General features: G+C 33.7%; 1 protein-coding gene across 1 annotated transcript in view; it reads left to right on the top strand.

Annotated features, from left to right (window-relative positions):
- The window catches only part of LOC111708028 (uncharacterized), a 34,842-nt gene that overhangs the window by 6,781 nt on the left and 6,442 nt on the right, over positions 1-21,619 (top strand). The window contains exons 11-38 of the mRNA XM_023481271.1: positions 1,201-1,255; positions 1,755-1,847; positions 2,616-2,864; positions 3,212-3,281; positions 3,353-3,423; positions 3,898-3,928; positions 4,105-4,206; positions 4,962-5,033; positions 5,428-5,535; positions 5,845-6,042; positions 6,552-6,679; positions 7,314-7,468; positions 8,111-8,220; positions 9,087-9,167; positions 9,586-9,620; positions 10,844-10,919; positions 11,805-11,843; positions 12,310-12,436; positions 12,650-12,747; positions 13,635-13,727; positions 15,114-15,192; positions 16,206-16,243; positions 16,940-17,047; positions 18,296-18,363; positions 18,960-19,094; positions 19,235-19,277; positions 19,941-20,033; positions 20,307-20,396. Coding sequence (XP_023337039.1) covers positions 1,201-1,255; positions 1,755-1,847; positions 2,616-2,864; positions 3,212-3,281; positions 3,353-3,423; positions 3,898-3,928; positions 4,105-4,206; positions 4,962-5,033; positions 5,428-5,535; positions 5,845-6,042; positions 6,552-6,679; positions 7,314-7,468; positions 8,111-8,220; positions 9,087-9,167; positions 9,586-9,620; positions 10,844-10,919; positions 11,805-11,843; positions 12,310-12,436; positions 12,650-12,747; positions 13,635-13,727; positions 15,114-15,192; positions 16,206-16,243; positions 16,940-17,047; positions 18,296-18,363; positions 18,960-19,094; positions 19,235-19,277; positions 19,941-20,033; positions 20,307-20,396 — 2,645 coding nt within the window. The remainder of the gene's footprint in view (positions 1-1,200; positions 1,256-1,754; positions 1,848-2,615; positions 2,865-3,211; positions 3,282-3,352; positions 3,424-3,897; positions 3,929-4,104; positions 4,207-4,961; positions 5,034-5,427; positions 5,536-5,844; positions 6,043-6,551; positions 6,680-7,313; positions 7,469-8,110; positions 8,221-9,086; positions 9,168-9,585; positions 9,621-10,843; positions 10,920-11,804; positions 11,844-12,309; positions 12,437-12,649; positions 12,748-13,634; positions 13,728-15,113; positions 15,193-16,205; positions 16,244-16,939; positions 17,048-18,295; positions 18,364-18,959; positions 19,095-19,234; positions 19,278-19,940; positions 20,034-20,306; positions 20,397-21,619) is intronic.

The following is a 21,619-nucleotide window of genomic DNA, read 5'->3' as shown; positions in this document are numbered from 1 at the left end:
GTTTGTCTGGTTGTTTGTTTGTCCGATCATAACTCAAGAACCCCTGGACCGATTTGCCTCAAATTTTGATTTGGGAACTCGGAAGAATCACGGAAATGTTCTTAGCTTGGTTTTGGGCAACGCTGAGTTCCCAAGCTAGTTTAGAATCATTTTTCTCCATATACAAAACAAAGACGGTTACAAGGGGGGGGTGGAAAAGTCAATTCCCCCCTTTACCAAAATTAGGGGGGTTGTACCGGATGTACCCATCATTCACGCTTCCAAACCAGGTTCATGAACTTATATACAGTGAATCCCATCAAGAACGTATTATATTCTTGTAGATCTAAACACTTGACTTTCATTGCAATCGAAGCTAGTTCTCATGCATTACTGTTTTTTCTAAAACCAGTTCACATCATTGTTTACACTCTATAAAACCTAGTTAAAACCTAGTTTTGAAAATAAAACCGGTTTCCAATGTTTGATTTTTTCACAGGAAACAATTGGAACCATCTTATCTCCATATATAATGTATAATCTCTGTTTGTCTGTTTGTTTGTTTGTCCGATCATAACTCAAGAACCCCTAGACCGATTTGCCTCAATTTTTGATTGGGGAACTCGGAAGAATCACGGAAATGTTCTTAGCTTGGTTTTGGGCAACGCTGGGTTCCAAAGCTAGTTGAAAACAATTTTTATCCATATACAAAGCAAAGACGGTTACAAGGGGTGGGGGGGTGCAAAAGTCAATTCCCCCTTTACCAAAATTAGGGGGGTTGTACCTGATGTACCCATCATTCACGCTTCCAAACCAGGTTCATGAATCCCAGATATATGAATACATATCAAGTTTTTTTTAATGTCGTATTACATATTTAAGATAAAATGCTGTGGAAAAATGAGTTTAATATTGATATATCAATTGCATTCATATTTTAGGGCTATTAATTTACCTAGAGTTAAAAATAAAAAGAAGATTTTTTAGAATTATACATTATACAAAACTCTTGCTATGTATTCATATATCTAGGATTCACTTTATGTTCATCAAGAACGTGTTATATTCTTGTAGACCTAAACACTTGACTTTAATTGCAATCGAAGCTAGTTCTCATGCATTATTGTTTTTTTCTAAAACCAGTTCACATCATTGTTTACACTCTATAAAACCGGTTTAAAACCTAGTTTTGAAAATAAAACCGGTTTCCAATGTTGACAGGAGAATCAGATGAAGAATTTGTTTCATTATCTTCACACAGTGACAAGTCCCCCAGGTAAACAATATAAAAATTGAAAATTTAAATCTGAAATAAATGTTGAAAAAGTTATATATTAATGAAATCATGAATTAAGATAGCTTTATAAAAAAAATGTTAGGTTTTACTTTAAACATTAACATTTATTGATTTTTGTTAACACTTCCCACCATCTCCCCATTTATTCTACCTTAAAAATTTTTTTTTAGAAAAGTCATAAAATGTCAAATTCAGGTTGGATTTTATCTTAAAAAGAAAAATAATAAATACAGGATTATCCACAAAGGTTAAGACTGTAAAGACGACCTGAAACTAACATAATTTGACAACTCCAAGATTAACATTAAGTCTTCTTTAAAGAATATTTAACGGCTTATTAAATGATTTGGCAAAGAAAGAAACATATTTACAGTCGCTGAGATTCATGAATATAAGGAAACGGACAAGTCGTCTTTAAAATTTCACCCTTTGTGGGTAACCTTGTATAGTGTGTAAAATTAAAATTAATATTTAACAGGGCGTCCTGGACTTGTGAGCACTGTACGTACATGAACAACCCTGGTGTACGGGTATGTACAATGTGCAGCAGAACAACTAAACTAGCTCTTAGGTAGAGTAACATACATATTATACACTTAGCTACAGTAACATACATATTGTACACTTAGGTACAGTAACATACATATTGCACACTCTATAAGATTACGGTGTGTTCACTCTTACTCTTCATTATATATTATATATTATATATTGTAAAAGTTTACTTTAAAAAAACTGATAATTTTGCAACCTAATGTCGAAGACCCATGATATTTCTAATTCTCAAATTATCAAATATTGAAATATAAAGGTCTGCAACCATAATGTGGAGAATATTGTCGTGTTTCTAGCTCGAAATCACGTGACCAATATACTGCACTACTATTCTGGTGACTATACGGACTATATGTAATAATATTATCAATTATATCTATTAAAATGGAAAATGAAAATTAAAAAATTATAATGGGAGAACCCCTGAGATTCTCAGGCTCCTGTGGGATTAATCGTTTTCAGATTGGTTGCGTATTTGTTGAATATGATCTGTTTAATACTACAACTTTCATACAAATTGTATATATATATATATATATATATATATATATAATTTTGACACTGCAGTTATATATCAATTTCTCGAGACAGGAACATCAGATAGATGTCATATAGGTATCGTTCAACTTCTGAGATTCTCAGGTTTCATCCTTTACCCCCTTTCATTTTTCCTTTACAGTCCCTTTAAGTGTACTGTTGTGAATCATACACGCCAATTTACAATTGAAGGCTCACTTTAAATATCATCTTCAATTCCTTTAAGTTATATCTCTTCAATGTTTAGAGATGAGAAACCTGGAAAGAAAGAAAAAGTCCGGAAACTCCGGAAGAAGTTTGACAGTTCAGATTCGGAGCTAGAAAGAAAAGAGAAGAGAAGAGAGGAAGTGGGGAAAAAGGAGAGAAGAAGAGATGAGGGAGATAAGAAGGAGAAGAGAAGGGAGAAGAAAAACTACTCGGAAAGTGAAAGTGAAGAGGAGAAGGGAAGGAGAAGGAGAGAGAAAGAAAAAGAAAAGAAAGGGAAGAAGAAACTTAGGTAAAAAATTTAATTTAAAACAATAAGAAATTGAAATTTTGCTTACAGTTCCTTTAAAGAGATTGTTCAAATATTTTATTAATGTGAAAGGTACCAATAATTAAAGGATTCTAATAATATTTTTTAAGACTTAAAAACGAGTTAATTTTTTATCATTTTATCATTTGTGTGGGGTGTTACTTATTTTTAGTTTGAAACAGTTTTGATTTATTTTTCCATAAAATATTTTTAGAATATTTTTGAATAAAAAAACACTTTTTCTATAAAAAAAAAACATATTTTGGTAAAACTTTTTGACATGAAAATATTTATATTAAAAATAGAATTATACAAAAAATATAATTAAGTGAAAGTAATGAGAGTGATATTGATGATGCTATTGCTACCTACTATGCTGTGAGAATGGATAAAAATAAGGTAAAGTCTAAAAAAGAAAAGATTTTTCAAAATTATTTTTATTTTTTTTTAACAATTTGAAATCTTTTAAGGGCATGAGTATGAACCCTGTGTACGCCGATTCTTCTAGTGAGTCTACAGGAAACGTCAAATCTACAAAAAGGAAAATATACTTTTTCTTATTTCAAAATTTCTAAAATATGTAAAATTTTATGATACTTTAAATTTTGAGACCACTTGAAAGACTAACTGATTTTTTAAAGAATAAGTTAATTTTGAAATTTATAATTGTTAAACTTCTACTGTACATGGAAATTAAGGGAATTTGACCGTACCAAGGGTTTCCAAGACCAATTTTGCTTACAAACATCCAGAGCATATTGTCTTTTGAGATGAAAATGCACAAATTTGTTCACGAAAACTTCGCAGAGTGGTATGATAGGATAATTAAATAAAATCAAATCAAATCAGACTCTAAGGAACGTTTTACTCCTTCTTTCATACTCCAAATTCAAAATGACTATTTACTAGATAACTCAACATCCCTCTGTTGGGGGAATCTAGGGTTGGTATTGGTCAAAAGGCGGTAAAATTGATAGTTACATTCTTTTCAATTAGAAAAATAAATTTTTCGCAGACCAAACCCTGATGCACCAGCCCCTGCTAAGGTATTAAAATGTGTTTTTTTATATTATTATTATTTCATATTTTAAAGATACTAACATTTTAGGGCGCTTCACGCCCATCTTCTATTTTAATTGTGAACATGTTCTCTTAGTGTACATCGTAAAACAACACAAAAAAAGTTCGCAGATTTAAAAAATACCTTTATAACAACTTTCAGGGAATTCTCAAAAAAGCTTCCTCCAATCCCTCATTGAACAAATTGGAGGCAGGATCAGAAATGGGAGGACCCATTTCGGAGGCAGGAGGCACAATTTCGGAGGTAAGAAGGTTCAAGACTCTTGTCCTTCCTTTTACAAGACTATTACAGGGACAATGAAATGCTGTAGTTTCTTAATTGAATAATTATAAGGAGCTATTAAAAACTGGTCGATCCCTCATATGTTATGGCTTTTTATTTATTGTTTGACATATACTAACATATTTGCCTGTATCTAGGTTGGATATATAACTAACATATTTACCTGTATCTAGGTTGGATATATAACTATCATATTTGCCTGTATCTAGGTTGGATATATAACTAACTAACATATTTGCCTGCATCTAGGTTGGATATATAACTATCATATTTGCCTGTATCTAGGTTGGATATATAACTATCATATTTGCCTGTCTCTAGATGGATATATAACTATCATATTTGCCTGTATCTAGGTTGCATATATAACTATTATATTTGCCTGTCTCTAGGTTGGATATATAACTATCATATTTGCCTGTATCTAGGTTGGATATATAACTAACATATTTGCCTGTATCTAGGTTGGATATATAACTAACATATTTGCCTGTATCTAGGTTGGATATATAACTAACATATTTGCCTGTATCTAGGTTGGATATATAACTAACATATTTGCCTGTCTCTAGGTTGGATATATAACTAACATATTTACCTGTATCTAGGTTGGATATATAACTAATATATTTGCCTGTATCTAGGTTGGATATATAACTAACATATTTACCTGTATCTAGGTTGGATATATAACTAACATATTTACCTGTATCTAGGTTGGATATATAACTAATAAGCTGACCGAAAGGTTAAAAGCTCGAGGAGCCCTCATGTCGCCAAAACCAAAGGTAATTTCACTTTTTTATATTTATCTTTAAAAATACCTTGGAAACCCAGCTTTACTATTACTGTGGTTTTGCTAATTTTTCTAATCAAAATTTGAGGCATATCTGTCAAGAGGTTTATGAGTTATGATCAAACATCCAAACAAACCATTATACAAACAGACAGACAGACAGAAATTACTACTTTATTTATATAAATAACTAGCTGAAGTGCCCGGTGTTGCCCGTAAAAAACTACTGGGTTATAATTAAATACTATTAGGTTATTATTGTTGTTAGGAGGAGAGTAGGTGGGTGGAGGAGAACTGTTGGTACTAATGGGTTATTAATCTTGCTGGGAGGAGAGTAGGTGGGTGGAGGAGAACTGTTGGTACTAATGGGTTAATATTGTTGCTAGGAGGAGAGTAGGTGGGTTGAGGAGAACTGGACGAGGCAGAAGGAAGAGTTGAAGGCCTGGGCACAGAACCAGGGAAACCAGTCCTATCGATCAGAGCATATCCCCCAGGTGACATGACATTGGTGATGTGGAAAGGCACATGTTTTTTGACTGTTTGTTCTCAACTTTTGTTCTTTTTACACTAAGCCAAATTTTGACCCAGACAGAAAATATATGCAAAAAACAAGCCAAAAACTACATGTCATGCAGAATGATACAATAAAATGAATGGGTCAGAACCGGTTTAAATATTATAATGATTTTTTAGACCATGCAAGGGGCTTAATTTAAAGTCTTCTTGTGAATATCTAACCAAGTAATGAACTACTTCTGTTCTAGTTAAGACCTATTTGAAATTTTTAAAAAAATCTTTTTTAGCACGGACATTTGGATAGTGGAGTAGAGGACAGATTGGATGGTAGAATGGATGGTAGAATGGAAGGGTATTTAGAGGGTCGATTGGATGAAAGAATGGAAGGAAGAATGGAGGGGAAAATGTACAGAACTTTGTCAGGACATTCCTTGGCAGAGCCTGAGCTTATGGCACAAAACTTTGCCCGAAGAGGTTTAGAGCAGGTAAGGAGCTTTTATGCCATAACGTCATTTTTAACTCCGCTTTAAGATTTGGAAAATACATAAAAAATATAATTTGCATAGCCCTAGAAAAAAAAATTGGCTTATACCGTTTTTACAATAATGCTAGCTAGAGTTTTATATTGGTATTTAAAGAAAGGAATCAAAAAACTAGCTTTCCCGCTCTGCAAGTTTTTGCAGGCTTGCAAGAATATCCGAAACTGTGAAAAAACTGAAAGTTCCTCTAGATTTTGAAATGCTCAGCGGCATTTGTGCTTTTATAATATATAAATATCGTCTTCATTGGCTAAAAAACTAATCATTAAATGCAAAGAAAATGCTCAGGTATTTCTATAATTACTGTTAAAACTCTTTTGATTATTGTTTCTTTCTATTATAAAGTATAAAGGACGTCTAATGTGATTAGAAAATATCTTATATCTGTTTTATCCTTGTCGTTTATTGAAGTTTACAAAAACTAACTTCTAAGCATCAAAATGTTTTTGTTCCAGGTAAATGGAAAACGAAACTTTCGGTCTAAACGGTTCTCCCGGAACCTTGAACCAAGCTTGAAGCGAGCACAATCCTTTCACATGGATCAAAGACTGGATGGAGAAAACTGGATGGATCAACAAAGGAGGTAGGATATCGATGATTGATTTATAACTAGGATTGCGTATAAGTTAAATCTATGAAGAGCCGAATACTCCAAACTAGGTATCCATGATATTTATGTTAAACATTACTATAGATAAAAATTAAAGGGACTGTACGGATAATTTCAAGTCACCCTTCATAACGGTCCCTTTAAACCTTTCACTATTCACCAAGTACAAAGAACTCCATGTGTAAATCTCTCAAAAAGCACTTGAACTCCTGTAAAACCCGGTGTACACTTCGTACAGTGTGAACTCAACGCAGCTGATCCTTTACTTGTGTCCCTTGCAAATACAGAATATTTTAAATAATTTAAAGCAAGTTAAAAAAATCGAAAGAAAATATTTATTGTCTGTCAATTCTAGAAAGTGAATATTAATATATTTTAAACTTAAAATCATTTGTTAACATAGTGTTCAACAATTTAAATCGTTTCTGTAGATTGATAAGGATAGGTTCGACAACCTTGATCAGTCACGGGTTTAAAGAGTACTGTTGTGAATCGAATATGCCACTCTACAAATTGAGGATCACTTTAAATTATCCCTACAGTCCCTTTAACTTGGCCTGGATTTTAGTTTTAGTTAGAAGTATTCAAAAGAAAAGAACTGTTTCAGGACATTTTACCGCGCTAACAGTAAGAACTCGATAAACTCTGAGCACATGGGTGGTCCAGCTGAGAGCTATTTGGCCGGTCAAACAGACAGCTCAGATGTTGAGGAACCGGTGACATTCATGTCAACTGTCACAAGCTCCACCAGAGGGCCAGGAGGTTAAATAAAATAACTATTTATTTCAATTTTTATATATCTTTATTATTCAATTTTCAAACTCAAAACTTTTTATGCAAGACAATTGTACTGAGCTCGGGATTTAAAAACTTGGGAAAATTAAGGCTCAAGACTAAGCTGTCATTGAAACAAATCTAAGACTCGAGCTTTTGGGATAAGTTGCGACTAATTTTCCACAGATTAGAGTTTATTAAATGAGTTAAATAATTTATTTGGTGGATTTTTATGGTTGAAATTGGCGGTTTTGGGATTTGATTAGAATAAGACTCAAAGACACTAAAACCAACCAAGGTCGGTTTTATTTTAATCAGGCCTAATTCCGGCATTTCCGTAAGTCAATCACGGCTTGAGAGCTGGGGTAAGCAATCATCAATCATCATGTTACTTCATGTTACTTCATGTTACTTCATGTTACTTCATGTTACTTCATGTTACTTCATGTTACTTCATGTTACTTCATGTTACATCATGTTACTTCATGTTACTTCATGTTACTTCATGTTACTTCATGTATCTAATTCTTATCGTGATTTAAGATATCTGATTGCTTCTCCTTCTTTCTAGTATTTATATGTGCATTAAAAGATAAATTGACAGAAATAATAATTGACTGACTATTCCAGGTATTGGAAGTTATCTTTCCCGTCGGGAGTTTGGTAGCAATGAAGTCCAACCAGGGCCTGATAGTGGCTATGTTAGCCATAGTAGTGGAGGAGGCTACCCTAAACTACAGGTTAGTAGTGGAGGAGGCTATCCTAAACTACAGGTTAGTAGTGGAGGAGGATACCCTAAACTACAGGTTAGTAGTGGAGGAGGATACCCTAAACTACAGGTTAGTAGTGTAGGAGGATATCCTAAACTACAGGTTAGTAGTGGAGGAGGATACCCTAAACTACAGGTTAGTATTGGAGGAGGATACCCTAAACTACAGGTTAGTAGTGGAGGAGGCTACCCTAAACTACAGGTTAGTAGTGGAGGAGGATACCCTAAACTACAGGTTAGTAGTGGAGGAGGCTACCCTAAACTACAGGTTAGTAGTGGAGGAGGCTACCCTAAACTACAGGTTAGTAGTGGAGGAGGCTATCCTAAACTACAGGTTAGTATACCCTAAACTACAGGTTAGTAGTGGAGGAGGCTACCCTAAACTACAGGTTAGTAGTGGAGGAGGATACCCTAAACTACAGGTTAGTAGTGGAGAAGGATACCCTAAACTACAGGTTAGTAGTGGGATTATCAACATAGCCTAAACTTCAAATTTGTAGTGGACCTGTATACCCAAATGTTTAGTACTTTCCAACTTTTACAACCCAGCCCCGACCATATTCTAGCCCCGCGTTCGGCTTTTTCATATCGATCTTTTTTTCAATCATTTTAAAAAGAATATTTTGTTTATTCTCAAAATCATCGTTCATTTTCCGGTGTCATAGAAAGACATTTCATAGAAATACATTTCATAAATATAGAATACAATATTGTTTAGGTTCAGAACAAAAATACAATATTGTTTAGGTCAATACAAGAATACAATATATATTGTTTAGGTTCAGAACAAGAATACAATATTGTTTAGGTTCAGAACAAGAATACAATATTGTTTAGGTTCAGAACAAGAATACAATCAAATCCTTCACATTATCCATGGACAGAGGTTTCCTTGGTGCTCCACCTCCAAATCTCAAGGAACAAAATAAAATACTTTTTAGAAATTAACATTTAACCCAGAGCTTCGGAGAATCAAAAGAATATATAAAATGTCGTCTTGACAATTTGTCAGTACGGTTTTTACTTTATACTATTATACCTGAATCTGATCAATTGTTAAAAAATAAATTAATATCCATTAAATGCATGGGAACAGTTTTACAAAGCTTCATATAACTATTAAAAAAAAACTGAATATCTCCAGCATTCCATTATCCGTAAAAGTATAGAAGACGACATTTTATATATTCGTTTAATTTCTCTTAAATTCTGGGTTTAACGTAATTGGTTTTAATTTTGTTTTTTTTTAAAGCAAAGGGTTTACATAAACCCATTTGCTGCAGAGTCCGGTATACATCTTTTGTTTCAATGTGTAATATATTTTGTTTGTCTATAGTCCGGTATGTCCGGTAGTATATCTGACTTTGCGAGGTAAATATAAAGATTTAAACCAAACTACGCAAATGCAATCATTAGCCAAAGATTATACGGCGGTAGGCAATTATATCAATATAATGAAGACGATATTCTCAATTAAGTTTAAATTTTTAACAAGCTTTTTTCTAATTACAATTTTACAAGTAATTAAAGAGAAAATTTTTTAGTTGACAGTTTCTCTTTGTTTCCATGTTTATGTGTATCCATGCTGTTCAAAAGCTTGATTTAAATCAAAATTGAAATCGAAAGTCGTCTTCATTATATTAATATAATCGCCTACCGCCGCCTCTCATGATTCCAAACTTTAAAAATTACAAAGTTAGTTTAGTTCTTTTTTATTGGAATTCGTAATTCACGAAGTCACCATCCCCTTCATCCAAATATAGCAATTCTCGATTTACAACAAAAGTTCTAATTTTTATGAAATTCTCAATTGTCTCTCATAAGCAATAAATGCGCAAGACACTTTTGCAGAGAAATCACAAATAAATATATATACAGTTTAAATTAACAAAAATATGCATTTCTAATTCCTGCCAGAGCTGAAAACTTTAGAATGAGATATCCTTAATCCTGATTACTTAATCTGAGTATCCACTGGACACACTTTTGATTTTCTTCTTAAAATCCTCTCTTTTTGGATATCCCTACTGTATAAAAGTTACTTTCGATAACAATTACAGTTACTCAAGTTAGGATGCGATATCGACTGGACTAATATCCGATTCAACTAAAGTCTGCTGTTCACAAGCCGGCTTTTAGAGCATTCAAACAAATATAAATTTAATCATGTTAATATGAACTTATTAAAAAAAAAACAATTTTATCACATTTGAGGACTATAGTCATTTTGAACGTTAGTCTTCATAAACATTAATCCAAAACTTACATTCGTTCAAACAATCAAATTAGTTCAATTGATATGACATCATCATCACCAGAAATGCGCTAAAACTAAAAACCAGTTTTTCAAAAGTTTAGAGTGCATCTAAACTTGACACGCTGGTCGCTGATTGGTAGAATTTTAAACTTCTTTCTTGGATATCTCATGCGACTTAAGCATTAATCTTGATGTCCACCATTTTAAAGTTTTCAGCTCTGATCAGATAAAGTGAATTGAAATTACACGTACAGTCCTTTTAATGTTGAATTTAAACTCCACTTAAAAAAAGTTGAGTTTAAAAATTTTGCTTTTACTTTTTTGTTTTTATTTCTAGATTCCGATCCATGGAAGATTTGACAGTTGGAAAGAAAGAATCAAATTCTAGTATACAGCTTGTCCAAATTCTTAGGGTAAGTACAGGGTGCCCTAATAAATATGGGAATTCAGTGACGAATTCGATATCGTCTTTTCAAATAATTCTTTGATTTAGTATAGTGATACCTTCTGAGAAAGCTGTAATCTGTAAGAGTTTCGTCTGCTATGTTTACATTTTGTTTGTTTACGTTTTGACTGCATACTGTTGTACTTAGTAAACCAAGAAAATTGCACATCTTTACCGTTTTCATAAATTGAACTCTAGCAGACATAATTATATTATGGCTTTTGAAATTAGGTATTACATTGCTAATTCATAACAAAGACGATATACCATTCGTCACTGAATTCCCATGTTTTTTGGGACACCCTGTATAAAAACATCTCAAGTCTCCAAACCTAATTACAGACTATGAAATATACTTTTAAATTTTGATACTTTGGTCCAATACACAAAAAATAATAATTTTTGCTTCCCTTCTCCTCCCCCTTAAACAATGTATCATTTATTATCAGAAAAGTGGAAATTTAAACCCCCAAATGTATTCAATAATAAACCCCCGAGGGAAACTCCTGTATGCCGAGTCCATTAGCGCCTGATCCAATCAGGGTTCAGTCATGTGTTTGTTGTCTATTCTGAACCAATAAAATAGTATGGCGGTAACATCTTTCAATCTTTCTCATTATCCAATCAGAGTTATGAATCCTTCAATCGGCGCTATCAGTAAATGGAAATATTTACTTCTACTGAAACTATAGTGGGGCGTAGCCAAATGGTTTATCATTAAATAATATTGAACCATTCCTTTGTAAAGAGCTGGGTATATAGTTCTTAGAAAATAAAAATTGTTCCAAACAAAAAAAACAGCTTTTTATAAAGAATTGCATAATCATAATTCTTAATCGATAATTTTGCTCAGGATGCCGAGGAGTTTGGATTCTCTTCAATTGATATTCAGGTATTAAATAAGATGGGCTGGACAATTGATATTCAGGTATTAAATAAGATGGGCTGGACATTTTCAGTTCTATTTTTCAAAAAGAAGAGTAGGATTTGTAACCTGGTTTAATGTTAAGGGTTCTAATCCCAATATTCACAATAGTAGTGCAAAACTTCACCTGTAGCTTGATAACTTATCTGAACAGATTTAAATTTTATCTTACTCACGCCACCACGCCACGTGTCTGTATTGCTGTGGATAAAAAAAAATCCTTTTCTAGTGTCTCTATTGCTGTGGATATCAAAAAAATCCTTTTCTAGTGTCTCTATTGCTGTGGATATAAAAAAGTTATAAAAAACATTGTGCTAGATAATAGTATAGTCATGTATTTTCTATAAGGTTAGTTTTTTATAACTAATATAAAAACATATATTTTTAATGTAATAAAAGACAATTTTAACAAAATGTACGCATACATGTACAGGTAGCAGCAGTACACTGTGGAGCTGGTAACCCCGTGGACTGGTTGAATGAGAACTGGGGAAACATGATTGAAACTGTGATGACTTTGGCCAGCAATGTGGGACATGAAGCTGAGGAGAATACTGTAGGTGAGCTATCAATCAATCAATCAATAGTGCGATATTGTTGAACCAATTAATGTGGTTCAACCACTTCTCCTCTGCTTGAACCGGTACAAAAGAAAAGTGGTTGAATCATGTTTGTGCTGTTTAGCTACTTCTTTCTATTCATTAAATCTGGTCTCAGGGGTGTATTTTTCAAATACCACCTTTAACTATCCACCAATTCAAATATTTGATCAGGAACTATCTCCAAATTGGAGGCTCGTGAGGCACTGAGGGCCAACAAAGGAAACATATGGGTGGCGGTGACAGACTGTGTGGAGACCCGGCAGAAGAAGGTTAGAAAAGTGTTTAACCAATATTCCATGTTTATCCAGATTTTACAATCTGAAGGAATCTTCTAGTTGGAATAGAGACTCTCTTCTGTTTAACAAATGGGATTGGAAATCAAATAGAATTGTTAGTAAATTTAATGATAACACTGTTTGAAATATGCTTTATCATATTAGCACCAATGATATGAGTGTGTATGCATTCTTACAAGAGATGAGATTTTAACAGCTTAAACCCGAGTAAAACCCGGTCTTTGCGTCTGCTTAGACCCAAGTAAAGCTCAAGTCAAGACCTGGGTTTTGGATGGACTTGAGTTTAGTAAGAACCAACCATCTTGGGGTTTTCTCTCTTTAAGGCTTGAGTCTTCAGCAGCTGATGATCGTGAATTTCGTAAAGTCTTTTATATTTGTACATTTAAAATCTCATGAACTATTTGAGGTGTCAAATTTTATTAATTATACAAAATAAACATACTATGAAAAAAATGTATCTACATAAAGTTTGAATTTTTGAAATTTACATCTCCTTGTCACAGCTGATCGGAAAAACAGTCTCTCATTGGTCGAATCAGACCCAATCCTGGATTTGGGTTCTATCTAAGCCCAAGTTTGGGCCTTACTTAGGTTTAAGCTTTTAAAATCTCAGGTGCTATCCAGTGCCAAACCCTCTCAAATTGATAAATTGGTGAGAATGCATACATACACTCTAATCTGACTGGTGCTACCATTAGAAAGTATATCCAACAATAGTTATTCATGAAAGAAAAGTTTTAAATAATGTTTTGACGGCAAACTGTCCTGTCTTTTGACAGGCATAAGTTTGAAAACGGTCAAGTTCTGAAAACATAGGTTTAACATAAGACTTCTATTTTTTAACTGATGAACTTGTTCAGTATGATGATTTAATGAGCCGGGGTAAGTTCTCCAGAGAGGATGTTGTAACCATGCTAACTGCTCATCAGGGTGATACTGAAGCTGCATTCCAGGTTAAAATAATCAAAAATCACTTTTTATACTTAAAAAGAGTAATTCATTCATCAATTAATCCTTTCGAAAAGTTTTTGAATTTCAGGGATAAACCACAAAGGATGAGACTTCAGAGACGATTGTACGAAATTTATACTGTTTGTTTCTTTACATTCACGATTCCCTGCAACTGTAAACTTTTTAGGTTCTTTGCCAAATCATTGAATAAGCCATTATGTTACTATATCTAAGGCAGAATACATATTTTAATCCGGGGACTGTCATATTTCAAGAGCTTCTGGTCGTCTTTACAGTCTCAACTTTTGTGGGTATTCTTGTATATAACTAACTCATGAGATTTTAGCAAAATTCCAAGAGATTTCAACAAGTCTTCATTTGCTATTATTGGCTTTTCCTGGGATTATTAAAGGGACTGTAAACATAATTTCAATTGTGACCTTTCATTTGACGAGGAGGTCTACCCCCAGATTAACAACTGTTGACTGGTCAAGGATGACGTTTCCTAACTTAACTACAAATACGCTTCTTATTGTTAAAAAGCTGTTTTTATTTGACGAGGAGGTCTACCCCTGGATTAACAACTGTTGACTGGTCAAGGATGACAGACGTTTCCTTACTTAACTACAAATACGCGTCTAATTGTTAAACAGCTGTTTTTATTTAAGGAATATTAATATTTACTTTCTAGAACTGCCAGAACATAAACATTCACATTGAAATTTTTGAAAATCACGTTGGACATAGAATTTTCCAAGGATGTAAGGCAAGGAAAGTCATTTCAGAAGTGTACACATCTTTAGTACTGCAGTGTACTGTCTCTGGGCGCTAATGTAAACACAAGACGGATGTCGAAGCCTGACTGGGATCCATCATTCACATAAAAAATCAATGAAATATTCTGGTCATAGGAAATTATTAAGTGAATTATCAAAATTATCAAAATTTAATGCTTTTAACCTCCTCGGATACTAAACGAACACTGATGCATCTATTATTGTCTACAAATTCCGCCCAGAGAGAACTGGTTTCAATATGTACACAGAGTATACACAACCGCAATTGACTTTCCATGCCTAACATTCTTGGAATTTTCCATATTTTCCAGGAATCATCATCCTGTTGAGTTAACACAGTACGTTAGCGTACACTCCATTTTTTACAGTTATTTACAAAGTATTTAAGAGCTACAATGAAATATCTGTACTTCATGGTCAGCTAAAGGTTTAAAGGGTATCGTTGTAAATCGGGCAATGCCATCTTTGCATTAGGGGTCACTTGAAATTACGCTTACAGTCCCTTTAAGCCTTGAAAGGAAATCCAAAGCATGTGTTTGTTGGTTAAAGCAAAAGCTATCTGAAATAATAATGATGAACTATGTGTTATAGGAGCTGAATAAATCTCAACTGAAGACATTTCTGCAGAGAATCCGTGCCGGACCCCAGGAGGCTCCAACAAACCAAGAAGGTAGAATCCCTGCCTGTGCCGTAGAAGCCCCACCTCCTTGTCACAGCTGAGCTGTCTTCTACAGAGAGAAAGCTTTCTAAGCAGTCTTTCATTGGTCGAATCATAACCAATCCTGACTTGGGTTTTACCTGCGCTCGAGTCTTTGAATAGGCCGGGGTTTACTCGGGTTTAAGCTTTTAAAATCTCAGATCTGGTAAAAACCGCTATTTCGACCATTTTCTACATTATTTTTAAAATTGTAAAAATGTTGAAAAGTTAAGTTTTATTTAAATTTTGTAAGTTAAGATTTCTAAGCGTTTTTACTATTTGATTTGATCTTGAATACTTATAATTTTAATTCTGTACTTTATAACACTCCTTCTGATGAAATAAATGCTTTGATTATTTTGGACTTTATTCTTCATGTTCATATTTTAATGCACTTACTTTTTATCTTAATACATCAGAAGGCGTGTTTTAAGGTAAACTGGTTTAGACAATTAAAGGGAGCGTATACTCGTTTAGAAAATTAAAGGGACTGTAAACTGGTTTAGGCAATTAAAGGGACTGTAAACTGGTTTAGACAATTATTGGGACTGTAAACTGGTTTAGACAATTAATGGGACTGTAAACTGGTTTAGACAATTAAAGGGACTGTAAACTGGTTTAGACAATTAAAGGGACTGTAATCGTAATTTCAAGTGATCCTCAATGTTTAGAGTGGAATGCTTGATTCACAATGGTAGCCTTCAAATCTTTGTCTGATAAAGGATGGATGAGATGTCTGTATTTGTTTGGCTAAAAACTGTTTATTTTCAATTGCTTTTTTTCTGTGAAAGTGATTTGCGAATTTATGTTTAGAGAAAATTTACACAATTCAGCATTTCTTTTTAGGAAAATGACAATATCGTCATTGATTAGCTCAGAGAGAGGTTTAAAGGGATATCTTGTATCAGAAATGAATATCACTCTTAAAATGGAGGTTTGCTTGTAATTACATATTTAGCCCCTTTAATACTTTTTTCTTTAATTAGAGCTTGAAGATTTTGAGGATGCAACATCAGAAGCAGAGGTAGTATATTAAACTCGTTCTTAAACCCATCTCTTATTGGTCAACTCTCATGTATTTAACCAATGAAATATTTCTAAACCTTCTGAAATTACAATTAAAACAAATCAGAGCTGAAAACTTTAGAATTGGATACCTTTAATACTGATTGATAAATCACTGTATGTATGTCGACACTGCTTAATCTATCTTTTAAATATCCCCGCTGCTGGGTTTGGACCAATGAGATTTCTGTAATTGATTGAACACCAAAATTTCTAATTTATTCGGCCTCTGATTGGCTGTTCGTTTTCTACAATCCACACTGGCTGGTTGCAGTTCAGACACTTTCCAAGATACTTATCTTGGATTATATATTAATCTGGAGATTATTAAAAAGAAGAGATCAAGCATTGATCTTGATATCCACAATTCTAAAGTTTTCAGCTCAGAACCAATAAGCAAACATGTTAAGCTCTTAAAATCAAAAAATATCTTTGTAAAAATCAAATGATAAATGCAAGGATTTGCCAACAGCTTACAACTTTCAGAATGGAGTTTCAAATCCTTAATGAACGCCCCTGACATGTTTATCCATAGGAACACCTAGTACGCCCCTGACATGTTTACCCATAGGACCCCCTAGTACGCCCTGACATGTATATCCATAGGACCCCTTAGTACGCCCCTGACAATCCTAAACTGAATGAATGTATCTAGATTGAAGAACCTGAACATAAAGCTGAAGTAGATCAAGAAGAGGAAGAGGAGAAGGTTGTTCAACAAATTGTTCATGAAGTTGTCTCACCAGAACAATTACAGCTGGAGGTAACATATATTCACACCTTCATCAGATTTATTTTGTAATTTCAGATAACTTATGGGCTAACTACAGTGGTAGCCGATTATATCAATACGATGAATACGACTTTTTTATTTAAGTTTTGATAGTTAACAAGCTTTTTTCGAATTACAAGTTTACAAGTAATCAAACAGAAGCCTTTTAAATCGATAACTTCTTTTTGTTTCCTAGTTTATGTGTATCTATGCAGTTTAAAGCTTGATATAAATCAAAATTGAAATCGAAAGCCGTTTTTATAGCATTGATATAATCGCCTACCACTGTACTAAACAAATACTTACTTCTAAACAAGATCTCTGTCAAAGTTTAAAGATTTCAACATGTTATAAAATAGTGGAAATAAGATCAGAACAGACTTCCAAATACGGAAATATTATTTAAGTGGTTTCAAATCGAAATTCTACATCCAAAATCTATAAAAGTTTCTTAATCATATATAGTAAACGAAAAATGTATTGTGTTTAATCATTCTTTTATTCATGCCTTAAATATGCTACAGGGTTATCCAAGAATGACTTCACATACGAGTCTACTAAATTAATACTGCCTGTTTCCTTACATTCATGGTTCCTTGCATGCAACTGTAAACTAGTTATTTTCTTTGTGATGTTTCCCAAAGGCTTTTTCCCAAGCGACAACTTTCCAGGGGTATTTTCCCAAGTGGCAACTTTCCAAATGTGCAATTTCCCAAGCGGCAACTTCCCAAATGACAATTTCCCAAGTGGCAACTTCCTCATTCTTTTATGTCGATAATCTGGTTTACCTTACGAACTATTCACTACAGATGTTTGTGTTAAATAATCAAAAGATATCTGCGTTTGGAAAGAAATCATTATTATTAAACTACCATATTATATGAGACTTTTTTTCATTGACAATCTTATCAGAGACCCACATTTTTACAAAGATCCCAAATCTTTTCATTAGAGACCACAAGCTCATCATCAGAGACCCCTATATCTTATTAGAGACCCCAGTTTTTCGTCGGAGACCCCCAGATTTTCCTTCAAGGCCCCCAGTTTTTCGTCGGAGACCCCTGATATTTATCAGAGACCTCCAACAATCTGGGGTTTCCGATGAAAAGCTAGGGGTGTCCGATGAACAGCTGGTTGTCTATAATGAAAATCTGGAGTCTCTGATGATATTGCTGTGGAGGTCTCGTTAAGTACTCCAATTATGATTTCCTTTGAATAACTTGACTGAAAACTGTTTAGAGGCAAGTGCGCAGACTCCTAGCAGAACAGAAGGTTAAATCCTTTCAACAAGGGGAGATCATTCTCAGGTTGGAAATTTTTTCAGATTTTTCCAGATTTAATAAATAGAAGAATAAAGTTGAACTACATAGGTTAAATTGAACCACTTCTCTTTAGCATGAGAAGTAGTTAAACCGTGAGTAGGTGGTTCACCTACTTTTCTTTAATCATTAAATCTAATTCCAGGCCTATAACAATTATTATCATCATATGTTTTATGACAAAGGACTTTTTTTCATGGAAGTACCCTTTGTGTAAAAATTCTTGTTATCAACAAATTTTTTGAAGAGACTTCTAAATAATTTTTCTCTAGTATTATTATTATTATTATTATTATTATTATTAATATCATATATAACTTGAGAACGAATTTAATTTTGCATATGTGCATTCGGTATATTCGGTCTATTCGGTATATTCGGTATATTTGGTATATTCGGTATATTCGGTATATTCGGTTTATTCGGTATATTCGGTATATTCGGTATATTCGGTATATTCGGTATATTTGGTATATTTGGTATATTCGGTATATTCGGTATATTCGGTATATGTATATTCGGAATATTCGGTATATTTGGTATATGTATAGCATAATTTAGATTAATGCTTATCCACTGTTCAGATTGATAGATGAAGGGTTCCCTGAAGATGAATGTTTACTAGCAGCTGAACAAGCTTCTAAAGCAGCTGATACTGAAGGAACAGCTGAAGATCTAAATGCTGTCGCAGACTTTAACACTGCTCTAAATCTACTAAAGTAAGAAAAATATTGGTAAAATGGTAAAAAATGTTTCTTCAATATCAATTTTAACCATTTGTACTTTGTAATTTGTAATTTGTAATTTGTATAGCTCTTTTTTCTTCTTTTATTCTGAATGTTAATATTTTGTGTTGAAGGCGTGATTGCGAGTTATGTGCCACGCAAATGAACATAAAACAGGTGAAAACATTTCGAACATGGAGATATTGCTTTAATACAAGTTAGCCTCATTTCTAGAGATCTTACATTCAGGGATGTCAACGCCAGATTCACAACCCTTGAAATCTAGATAAAAGAGAATATCTATGCCTTGAAAGCTTTGTTTAATCAAGTATAATTAAGATATCAATGTTTAAAACCTTGACAAATGATTATTTTCAATTGTGGTTTCTCTACAAAAGTGATTTGCGCATTTCTACGACAGGAAAACATAAAAAAAAATTTCGGAATTAAAAACTTTCAAGCCTCGAAAAATAACAATATCTTCCACATTATTGATTCGAAAAAGGTGTTATGGGTACCGTTGTGAATCGGACATTGTCATCTTTGCATAGACGGCTACTTGGAATTATGCTTAAAAGGGTTCAAACTGAACTTTTTTGCTTTAGATATTGAGTTCAGGTATTGTGAACACTGTTGTTGTTAAACATGTTATATTGTGTTCAGGTTGTTCGTATGGTTGTTTGTGAACACTGCTGTTGTTCAACATGTTATATTGTGTTCAGGTTGTTCGTATGGTTGGTTGTGAACACTGTTGTTGTTTAACATGTTATATTGTGTTAAGGTTGTTCGTATGGTTGCTTGTGAACACTGCTGTTGTTGAACATGTTATATTGTGTTCAGATTGTTCGTATGGTTGCTTGTGAACACTGTTGTTGTTCAACATGTGCCACAAACTTCTTCTCAATCCTAATCAAGGATAAAAACATCTCACAGGTCAGTGGCTTTAGATGGTTTTAAACTACATGTACAATAGGCGTATAGAGAGGAAGGGGGGGCAATGGAGGCTAAGGCCCCCCCCTGGAGAAGTAAAACTGGACAAATTCGTGTACACGCTCCAGGAATATGCAGGGTGTCCCACATCATATACAGGGTGTCCCACATCATATACAGGGTGTCCCACATCATATACAGGGTGTCCCACATCATATACAGGGTGTCTCACATCATATACAGGGTGTATATACCACTGTATATCTTGACTTTCAGGCAGTATGTCCGTTCTGTGCAGAGCCTAGTGATCTTCAAGATGATGATGTTGCACTTGAGTATTTTGCAAAACTAGATATACTGCTTAAGGTGGGTTAGGGAGGGAACACCCGTCCTTCATGAGCCTCCCAGATCTGCTATGCAGCACCGAGCCTCCACTAGGCAGTATACATTTTAAACTTAAACTTCAAATTTTTTTGAATTTTGTTAAATTTAGATAATTCTTTGAAACAATAATTTTGCAGTACAAGATTTATTTAAGCATAAATAATTTTTTAAAAAAGTATCTAATCAAATTCACTTAATAATTTGTTTTCTAAATATCTTCCTTTTTGCGTATGAAATTAAAACTGCTTAGCGGAGGCTCGCTGCTGCATAGTAAATCTGGGTGGCTCATGGCGGCCGGGGGTTCCCCAACACGGTGAGTAGATTATTAGGAAAGTTTATATTAGTATACAGGGTTACCCGCAAAGGATGAGACTGTAAAGACGACTTGAAACTATTCAAAGATGACGATGGTAAAGATAGAAAAGAGTATTATTATAATTGCAGGGAATCATGAAACATTGCAAAGTAAATTTTATGCAGTCGTCTCTGAAGTCTCATCCTTTTTGGACAACCCTGTCAGCTGTGTCCAATTCACAACAATACACTTTAAACCTTGGACTGATCTAGTACATATCAGACTTATTCTAATTAAACTATAGAAACTCTTGTAATTGTGGAAAACTTGATTTCCTGTTCTACATTTAACCCTATATATCCCGATTGGACTATTTTTGTCAATTACAGAGGGGGGGGGGGGTTTACCACCACCCTATGATTTTGCCCTTAGAGTTATTATAGGGGAGTGTGATACATTGTCCAAATTGTCAAGGTCTGCTCATTAAACAGAATTAGACCATTAACTTTAGAGTTGATACAGGGGAGTGTGATACATGTCCCTTGTCCAAATTGTTAAGGCCTGCTCATTAAACAAGAATTAGACCTTTCCCTTTAGAGTTGATATAGGGGAGTGTGATACATGTCCCTAGTCCAAATTGTCAAGGCCTGCTCATTAAACAAGAATTAGACCCCTAATTTTAATGATTAGGGTGTAAGGGAGGATTTTTAAAAAGTTAAAAAAGTATGTCGAACATTTTTTTTAAAACATTTTTTTTTGACAAAAATTAACACATTTTTTCAAGGCCTTTTCAAATTTAAAAGTCTTAGCCCTTTAGCTTAATTAATAAAAAAGGTTTTAACCATTTCTAATTTTTTTTAAAACACCGATCCGCCGTTAGACCATTCTCCACCTTACCTTATGCATAAAA

The sequence above is a fragment of the Eurytemora carolleeae genome, unplaced genomic scaffold (genome assembly GCF_000591075.1).
Source record: "Eurytemora carolleeae unplaced genomic scaffold, Eaff_2.0 scaffold5, whole genome shotgun sequence".
Taxonomy (NCBI): Eukaryota; Metazoa; Arthropoda; class Copepoda; order Calanoida; family Temoridae; genus Eurytemora; species Eurytemora carolleeae.
This window is presented reverse-complemented; position numbering and strand designations above follow the sequence as displayed.